Here is a 10,428-nt window from a genome sequence, read left to right on the forward strand (position 1 = left end):
CGAGAATCACCCCCAGGAAACCTTGACCAGCACCCATCCTCTACTAAGTCACCCTTATAGAGCCCTGCATTTTCTTTTGTAGCATTTATGACATGTGTAATGTTACATTTGTTTGTGGGATTATTTAAGGAATGTCTGTCATGTGAGACAATAAGCTTTATGAGTACAGGCACCTCTTCTGTCTTATTCGCTATGCCCCAGCATAGTCCCTGACATCTAGTAGACCTTCAAAAAGTTTTATGGAATGAATGAGTGAACAAATGATGCAAAGTGTTGGCTGCAGGGTATCTCTCTCAGTCTTCCAATTCTTAGGAGATCGGAGGCAGGAGCTGGTGGCCTTTCACCGCCTGGCTACAGTGTACTACTCCCTGCACATGTATGAGATGGCTGAGGACTGCTACCTGAAGACCCTGTCCCTCTGTCCACCCTGGCTGCAGAGTCCCAAGGAGGCCCTGTACTATGCCAAGGTGTATTATCGCCTGGGCCGACTCACCTTCTGCCAGCTGAAGGTAAGAGCCAGACTTCCAAGATTTCTTGAGAGCCACTACCCAACCATTCTCCTTCCTGACCCAAAGGCAATGAGGAGCCTTTGGGGCGGAGCTGAGAAAACCAGAGTGCCAAGATGAGGAGTCTTGTCTCATAGGGTGAGGAGTGGCTTTACAGGGGACATGGAGGCTCTTTCCAGTTAGCCCAGCTGAAGACCTCAAAGGTGCTCCCATATTCGCTGAGGAATAGACCATGGTTCCTCTTTCTTCTTGTCTTGCCACCATGTCTGTGGCTGCTTTATCTGTCAGATACTATAGGCACATTGCCTGTGAGTCTCTCAAGGGCCTATGGAAATATACAAGACGCCAAAACAACTCTAAGGTCTAAAATGAAGATCAAAATGAATACTTAAGAGCATGTCCATAAAATGTTACAGACCAACTAGTCAACTGCAACTCATTTCTTATAAAGTAATATAAAAGTACATTTTATGAGAAATGTGAGTGCATATTAACATGTTTGAGATAAAGAGGTATGGGGCCTTTAAACTAAGTATACTTAGATCTTAAGAGGGCTTTAGCTCTGCTTCTCTTGCTTGCTGAATCTAGAACTTCCTTTTTTGCTTGCTTTATTTTTTTGAGACGGGGTCTTGCTGTGTAGCCCAGGCTGGAGTAGCATGGCTCAGTCTTGGCTCACTACAGCCTCTGCATCTGAAACTCAAGCAATCCTTCTACTTCAGCTTCCTTAGAAGCTGGGACCACAGGTGCACGCAACCACACCTGGCTAATTTTTGTATTTTTTGTAGAGATGGGGTTTCGTCATGTTGCCTAGGCTGGTCTCAAACTGCTGGACTCAAGCAATCTGCCAGCCTCGGCCTCCCAAAATGGTGGGATTACAGTTGTAGTAGGCCATCATGCCCATCCCAGAACTTCTTATTTTTTGGTGTCTTCTAGAGTTGTGTTGGTTGCAAGTCTCTGTTACAACCCTGACCCTCAAACTATGTCCCTAGATTTGGCTTCCTTTTACCAGAGGTCCCTGTCCCCTGAAGCACAACCCTTAATCTCTTAATATAGTGGTTTCTGAGTCAGTCCTGTGTTTGGCCCCCAGGGAACCCTCAGGGCAGCTCTGCTGTCCGTTTCTTATTTGCCAGGCTTTGCTTCTGGCCTGAATTAATTACTGATTTATGAGGGTTAATGGAAACCAGGCAGCCTTTTTGAGTCTCACCCAAAGAAGCATCTGTTTCTCATCTTTACCCAGCAGGGAGGTCCAGGGGCTAGTGAAGGACCCTCAAGATGGTGAAGAGGCATCTTGCCTCTGCCCCACAGCTCCCACGAAGTGGTTCAGGGACAAAGTGTGTGATCTGATCATGTCAACCAAGAACTCTATAGATTGTAAAGGGAAAAAATTCAAACTTTCTTAAGCAAAAAAGGCAACTTACTGGCTCAAAGAATGTGAAAGCTGAGCTACAAATTTAACTGCAGATAGCTCTGGATCCTGTTTCTCAATTGTCATCAGGGATTTCCCCACCTCTCATTGTATTCCTTGACTCTGATGTTTCTACTTTGCTTCCTTTCTTGGCCTTTTCCCCTTATAGCTACTGGGAGTTTAAGTCCACCTCTGAACCTGCCACTTCAGAGGGACCTTTTTCCTTATTGAGACACAGTGGAAACTCCCAGGGAGTGGCAGATATAGGCCAAGTTTGGGTCATGTACACATCCCTGAAGCACTGTGCCCAGGGCAATGACGGCCTCAGTAAGGGACCACCTTACTGGCTGAGCCTCAGTAAGGGACCACCTCTGTGCCTGGAGTGCAGGGCACTGTGATTAGCAATGCTCCAAGGACCACAGTGGAGGGAGAGAGGAGCTCCCCTAAGGACTCAGGAGATGGGGATGGGATATTGGGCAAAAAAAAAAAAAAAGCTAGAGGGGCCAGCACAGCCTCCTAGCCTGTCCTGGAAGTGTTTGCTAATGCTGTCTTGTCTTTGCCCCACACCATGGGGTTAGGATGCCCATGATGCCACTGAGTACTTCCTGCTGGCCCTGGCAGCAGCGGTCCTGCTGGGTGACGAGGAGCTTCAGGACACCATTAGGAGCAGGCTGGACAACATCTGCCAGAGCCCCCTGTGGCACAGCAGCCCTTCTGGGTGCTCCTCAGAGAGGGCGCGGTGGCTGAGTGGCGGTGGCCTGGCCCTCTGAGAAAAGTTGTCCTGTCTCTGGACATTTGGCATGGACAGACTCTGACCCCACTGCCCTAGGCTCTTAAGTACTCATTGGGAGAGTCTGAGTCATTACTTGGCCTAGCCCCCTCATTTTACAATGAGAAGAATGAAGTCTAGAAGGAGAGGGGCTCATTGCAGGTCACAGAAAGATTTGATGGTGCAGCGATGAGAATTCCTGGTTGCAAGCTTTGCATCTGGAGTCTTTACCAGTTGACTGTTGCCTTCCACACAAACAGCCTCTGAAAAGCACTTTCTCCATACATAATTCTGGAGAAGATGAGGAATCTTGCCCTCCAGGAACCTTCCTTCCTCCCCCAGTGAGGAAATCAGTCACTGCACTGGTGCAAAGGCAAGCCGATTGAAATTTGTGCTCTTCACCAATTTTCTCAGGGAAAGACCCCTTCCCCTTGCCAGCAGAGGAACCTGTAGTTTTTTCCATTTCTTTCTTCAGAACCAAAGTGTGTATCACTCCTCATGCTCACAGGGATGGGCAGGAGAGAATTCACCAGGCTCTTAGCTCAAAAGACACAGTCTCAGAATGGCCAGATGGATAGCACGAAACCCGACTTGGATTCACTATCTTCCTCCTGCCATAAGGCTGTGCTCCCACATAACAAGCTCCAGGGAAGCTTTCTAAGAGCCAAGGCTTGGAAATTGAGTGTTAAGAAAATTATGGCATAAATTACATATAAATAGTATATATGATTAAATATTGTCCAGTTACATTTACACACACATTTTGTCTCATCCACAATGGGGACAGATGAGATGGAGGACTTGAAGATGGGTGAGAATCCCAAGGCATGTCATTTTTTTTTTTTTTTTTTTTTTTTTTTTTTTGAGACAGTGTCTCCTCTGTTGCCCAGGTTGGAGTTCAGTGGTACAGTCAGGGCTCACTACAACCTCAGACTCTGGGGCTCAAGTGATCCTCCAGTGTCAACCTCCTGAGTAGCTGGAACTACAGGCATGTGCCACCACACCCAACTACAAGGCATCTTGTTGATTTCAGGGTAGCTGCTTTGCAAAGCATCTCTATTAATGACCTGTCACTGCATAGCACACTGAGTGGCCTGAAATGCTTATAATCTCATGGTTTCTGCAGGGCAGGAATCCAAGCATGACTTAGCTGAGCCCTCTGGCTTAGGGTGGTTCACAGGCTACAATCAGCCAGGGCTGCAGTTATCTCGACTTTAACTAGAGAAGGATGGGCTTCCAAGCTCACCCCCACAGTTGTTAGGAGTCAGTTTTTTTGCTAGCTGTTGGCCAGAGGCTTCCTGCAGCCACTTGCCAAGTGGGCCTCTCTGCGGAGCAGTCACAACATGGCACCATGCTTCACTAGAGGGAGCAAACAAGAGGAGCAAGAACCAGAGTGAACAGGAGAGAAGGAAGTCACTGTCTTTCCATAACCTAATCACAGAATTGACATCTCCTTGGTCTTGCCTATTCAATTCATAATAAGTGAGTCACTAGGTCCAGCTCCCACAAGAGGGGGGAGTTTATCAACAGCTTGAATACCAGATGGTGAGGAATCATTGGGGATCATTTCAGAAGTGACCTACCACAGTATCTGAGTTCTTTGATAATGAAATCAGGAATTCTCTAAGATAGCGAACTGAAAATATGGTCCACTAACCAGCAGCATCAGCATCACCTGTGAGATTGAAATGAAAATCTGCAGCCCCACCTATGGTCTCTGAATCAGAATCTCTGGATCCCAGAACCCTGACTCGTGCAAGCTTTCCTGTAGTTTTAATGCACCATGAAGTATGGGAAGCACCACTGCAGGGTAAGAACCCTCAGATAGTGTCCATACCTATTACCTAGTAAGGTTGTTGAACATGAACTTCCTGGTTTCTATCTCTAATAATTCTGATTCAGTAGATCTGGGATATATCCCAGGAACATGCATTTTATCAAGCAACTCAAGCAAGCCTGATGCAGGTGGTTCACCCTTGCTCCTTGTGTGAACCACAAGGAGACCAGCCATAATTCCCTGCATCTGATGCCCATCAGCTTAGCTTTTATTATCAGACCATCTGCCCTTAATTTCTAGCTTCTTGGACTGACCAGATGGTTAGTTGTATGGCAGGGTTAGATGGGAGTGGTGAGTTGAGCCACGATTGTATCTTCTAGTCATCAAGGTTGTCTATGCATTGGCACATATTTTCTCTTAGAGATGTGGTTGGTTGTCAAAAGGCTGTCTACTCTAGAGAGTATTCCCAGGAAGGAGAAGCTTCCAATTGTCTAATTAGTAAAATTATCTAATCCACTACCATGCAGAATAGATGCGGTTTTGCCCCCACCACAAGCTGTAAAAGCCCCAAGCTGGGAGGGATGTTGTGGTTGAGGCTATCCAGTCTAATCTCCCATGCATAGTCCTTTCAACAACATTCCTGGGAGACAGTCAGGGGCACACGCATTCCAGAACAGTTACACATCATGTATTTGAAGAAGGCTCACATAGCCCTGGAAACCATGCCATTGGCCATTCCCCATCTGACTCAGGTTACAGATCCCCTCCCTTTTCCCACTGACCACTCACTCTCCTCTGGCCAGATTTGTTTCTGTTTCTCTGAAAGAGCGGTTCCCATAACCACACCAGGCTTTTGACATTGGCTGGTGGGTGAAGAGTACAGAGGGATGTTACTATACTTAATTTGATTCTTCCTCTCCCCAGCAACCACATCTGTCCTTGGCCTCCATTGAGCTATATAATGAATTGAAACTTCTGTGTCTTCTGACTTGAACTTCTGTTTGGACAGATCTTTCTCAACTGCTGCAAATATACATATGCATTTGCATATGCATACACATACACACATATGTGAAGAGCATTGTATCTATTCATGTTACATTTCACTGGAGATTTTAGCTAAAATTCCCCGATTCTGTGCACTTTGATTTACCTGTAAATCTGATGAATTTACCTGTATCCAGGTCAGTTATCAAAATGTTTAGCATGTTTCCAAAGACAAGGGTAAGACTATTTTTTTTTTAAAAATAAGAAAAACATTGTGTGATATCATTGCAATTACTACATTCTATATGTAAATCACTTGCTAAAACTCTTTTAAAAAGTGTTTAAAGATTTCATTTTTAAAATGTGGGCCAACTATTCCCTTTGGAAACATGTTGATGCTACCTTTTTTTCATGATCCGCAGAGAGTAAGGTGGTGATTGGATCTGGTCTCTACTTAAACATTGTGAAAAAATAAGTGTATCATAGCCAAAGATGATCTAGTTATCCTCTTTATTCTAATTGTTCCCTCAAAACTTATATGGGCTGTGTGGCTGCTGGCTCCTTACATCTAAACTAAATAAAGAACAAGGAGGGCATTGCAACATTGTGGAAAACCCTGTAACATGTTTTCTCAGCTTTCAGGTATACTAGTTCCCTGTCCAACAGTATCAACACTTTGAAATCCAACATTACTTTTGTCCTTTTCTTATTTACTTTTCCATTATTTTAAGATGCCTTTATATTGTGCATGTGTATATATATGTATGTGTGTGTGTTCATTTTCTTCCTCTTTGTAAATATAATGCACCTCATTTGGCAGAAGTTTATTTGAGGAAGGGAATATGCAGAAATGGAGGGTGTTAGAATGAGGGATCAGGAAGCCTGTCACTAAAGGGAACCTGGATTTTGGTCTTGATTTTGACATTAGATTGCAGTGTGACCTTGGGCAAGTCACTTAACCTCTGCACATCTCAGATATTTGTCCTCTGATAAAAGAACCTCACCTCTGGGTTTTTCAGCAGTGCTATTTTTATACTGTATGAACAGGATGAGAAATAGTATTGGAGAGATGAAATAATATATTTTTATAGCCCAATTATATTCTCTTCTTTTTACAGGTGAGTAAACTGAGGAACAGAAGGGTAACATTCTCCCAGACACATTGGTAGTTAGTGGCAAAGGCAATGGTAGTTGAGGCAGGGGTCTCATGATTCAAGGACTTAGTTGCACAAATGACAGGATTTCTGCTGTTTTGGGGTGCCTTCACAGTTGTATGTATATATGTACACGTGTGTGTATGCAAGCATTTATCATGATATGCACCAAAGAGCCTTTACAAAACATTTTCTAAATTGATTTACTTCTTTTACTCATATTAACTTATTATTTTTTTTGAGATGGAGTCTCACTCTGTTGCCCAGGCTGGAGTGCAGTGGCGCATCTCAGCTCACTGCAAGCTCCGCCTCCCGGGTTCACGCCATCCTCCTGCCTCAGCCTCCAGAGTAGCTGGGACTACAGGCACCTGCCACCACGCCTGGCTAATTTTTTTTTGTATTTTTAGTAGAGACAGGGTTTCACCATGTTAGCCAGGGTGGTCTCGATCTCCTGACCTTGTGATCCGCCCGCCTTGGCCTCCCAAAGTGCTGAGATTACAGGTGTGAGCCACCATGCCCGGCCATATTAGCTTATTTTTGTGAAGGATGACTAGTCTATATAGAAGAAAAACTTGTATTGTTTTCCATAAACAGAATTCTGTAAATAATGGCAAATACAATGAAAATAAAACAATGCATTAACTTCAAGCTAGGTCATGTTGCTCATTGCAAGCACCCAGCCTAGGCCTTATCTGGCATTGTTTGAAAACAGAGAGATTAATAAGTGGCAGAGAGTGTAGTTGACAGACCAGCACCAACCACTTTTTCCTTGCGCACTCAGAGAAATGGAGTAAGCAGGGAGGAGGACTGAGCTCATTCTGATGAGGGTCAGTGTCATTCAATGCCAGGTTTGGGCACACACTGCGGGGAAGTGGGGATTCAGCTGGGTGACAGGAAAGGGGCAAATGATATATTACGTAATATGGTTCAGTATCAGAAGCACTGTGATTGGAGTTAATTACAGGATGTTACGGGCACTGAGGGGAAGGGATTTTACCCAGACAGGGTTACGGGCATCAGGAAGGGCTTTCTGGAAGGACGTGACATCCAAACTGAGTTCTGAAAAGGATACCTACTTAATTCTAACTGCAGACCAGCAGGTTGCTATTGACAGACAGTGCATGTGTCAAGCAAAGGTCTAGAGGGTGGACAGGGCGTAATGTTTTCTGAGAACAGCAGTGAGTGCAGTGAGGCTGGAGCAGATTCAGGGAAGCAAAGAGGGTTTGGATTCTACCTGGAGGTTGAAGGGAATGTATAGAAGGGTTATAAGCAGTTGAAAGAAACATGATCAGATTTGCGCTTTGGAAAGATGATTCTGGAAGCAGCATGAGACTGGATTAGGGCAGCAGTGGAGGTGGAAAACACATTAGGACTTGGCTATTGCAACAAAACACTCCAGCCTTGATTCAGATATCACCAGTTTTCCCCACTAATGTTCTCCTTCTGATCCCACGTTGGATTTAGTTGCCATATTTCACTATGCATCTTTGGTCTATGACAGTTTCTGCCTTTCCTTGTTTTTCATGACCTTGACAGTTTTGGTCTCTTTTTCTCTTTTAATTGCTCCCATTGAGAGGTGTGGACAGGGGCAAAGAAGGAAGAAATTCAAGGGAATGGGCTCTGCACTCACTCACGTGGCAGCTCAGGTAGGGGCAATGAAATGTGTTTTGGAGTTGGGCATACTTGGGTTAGAATCTGTTTCTTACTAGCTGTGTGGCCTCCAAATTAACTAACTTCCCTGAGCCCAGTTCTGTCGGAATTATATCAGACTTATTTATGTCATAGACAAGGAAATGGCTAAAGCAAATTCATCTCTGGGGGCATGTAAGCCTTGACATTGAGAAGTGCAGCCAAACCTAGAGGTGTGGCCGGGCACCCTGATCCTACATTCAGGGTCACTTGGGTCTGAAGCTCCTTCTCCTTTTCATCACTGAGTGACCTGAGCAATTTACTTTACCTCTTTAAGCTTCAATTATTCCTCTGCTCAGACTTTTAATTAAGGTGAGATGTATGGATGACTTGGTATGAATGCTCAGTTGGTGGTAGCTGTCACAATGAAGCAGAACTGAGTAGATTATTAGTACGCACATCTATTCCTGGCTCCCACACTGTAAGTGGGAGGGTGTGTATGTTAGGGGTGCTCTTTGCTACTGGTCCTTTCACTTGGCGGTCTTCTCTCTTCAGTGGGATGGCATATATTTCCTGATATGTATCCCCTCACTCTCCCAACTCTGTCTAATTATTCCAGAACTCAGGGGACCTGAGGATGGAGGCTGCTGGAAGTGCTGGCTCTGGGAATGTGCACTTCGTTCACCCTCCTCTAAGGGGTGTTTCTCCCCAGAGAAGCAGAGACAAGTGGCTGCTTAGGGGGTGGGGATTCTCCCCAGCTGCCATGGTGCAGGATCAAGAATAACATGTGTGGCCAGAACTGCACAATGGGGCTGCTTGGCTTGGCTTCCCAGCAGATACTCTGTGAGGCAAGTGAGAGGGAAGGATGCTGTGCTTTCAAAACGATTTTAAAGGTGAGAACCCAGCTGCCACTTCTAGTGCTGCCTTTGACTCCTTGTCCAGGGCATCACACTAGCTTGCGGGATGAGGCTCTTTGAGGTGAGCTTCCAGACAGGGTAAGTGAGAGGATGGTTGAGGTCACATGGATAATGAAAAGACAGGCTAATCGATTGCTGTCCTTTTCTGTGAGAAATCCAAGAGTTCCAGTAGGGGGCAGTGATGCCTTCCTAAATAGTATATCATTGGTAAAGAATGTGTTTAATATTAATAGTTCTGAATCAGACGAGGGTAGTGGCTTTCAAATCCTTTTTGGTTGTTATGTTGTTGTTGTGGCCCACAGTAAGAAATGCATTTTATGTTATATCCTCGTGTGCATATGTTTGCATATGCAGCAATATAGAGAAATGCACTGATACATTCTGTTCTGTTCGATTCTATTCATTTTTCTGTTCTATTCATTTTATTCTATTCTATTCATTAACATTCTGTTCTAGTTAAAAACTATCAAGTTTATGACTCACCAAATGAATTTCTCATTCATTAACCTGTAGTTTGAAAAGTACTGACCTGGGGGGAGGTCTCTAAAAAAGTGCGGGAGGGCTCCAGCCTTCGTTCTTTTCTATGTATTATTTGATGGATATCTTACTTCTTTTTGAGACCACAGAATGTGTACCTCTCAAAATAAAAATAATAGTTGAGGTTGAATGTGTGTTATGCATTAAGTCCTATGCGAAATCTTTGTCATGACTCTCATGTAATCAAACAACATTTTGGTGTAGTTACTATTATTTTTATCTCCACTGAGGTTTAGAGAATTGATGTGGCTTGTCTAAGTCCACAGTTAGTGGTGATTGAGGTGAGATTTGAATTCATGTCTCTCTGATGCTGGAGCTAGAAAAATAAACCATTGTATTATATTGTGTTTCTGTCAGGTGACACATCTCTGAGAGAAATGGTATCTCTAATATGATCATGAATAGGAGAATTAGATTAAAACTTGTTTCATCAGCCTGAAATACTGGGCTGAAATCAACACAGTGATTCTGGTGTAACTGAAGCAGTCAAAATTGGTTACTTTAGAACAGGATCGGAAAGAACTGACTTTCCAGGAGGTCTTGAAAAAAAAAAAACTGATGTTATTGTTGACCACAGTCAGGTAACTTAGCCTAGAAAAAAAGAGAGACTGTATTTCCCAAATGGAAAATAGGAGGAACAGAAAGCTTTGACCTATAGTAGTGATTGGTCAAAACAAATTATAAGATCTATAAGTTGTGTTTCGAAGAAAATTCCAGGTTGGGAGTAAGGTGAATGAGGGAAACTTG

The 10,428-nt window shown here is 44.1% G+C and overlaps 1 protein-coding gene across 1 annotated transcript in view; it reads left to right on the forward strand.

The window, feature by feature from the left end:
* The window catches only part of SH3TC2 (SH3 domain and tetratricopeptide repeats 2), a 62,917-nt gene extending 56,873 nt beyond the window's left edge, over window positions 1-6,044 (forward strand). Inside the window, exons 16-17 of the mRNA XM_023227010.2 lie at window positions 313-509; window positions 2,490-6,044. Of these exons, the coding sequence (XP_023082778.2) occupies window positions 313-509; window positions 2,490-2,681 (389 nt within the window). The 3' untranslated portion in view covers window positions 2,682-6,044. The remainder of the gene's footprint in view (window positions 1-312; window positions 510-2,489) is intronic.
* Window positions 6,045-10,428: the final 4,384 nt, after the last annotated feature.

Source organism: Piliocolobus tephrosceles, chromosome 4, assembly GCF_002776525.5.
Source record: "Piliocolobus tephrosceles isolate RC106 chromosome 4, ASM277652v3, whole genome shotgun sequence".
NCBI classification, from domain to species: domain Eukaryota; kingdom Metazoa; phylum Chordata; class Mammalia; order Primates; family Cercopithecidae; genus Piliocolobus; species Piliocolobus tephrosceles.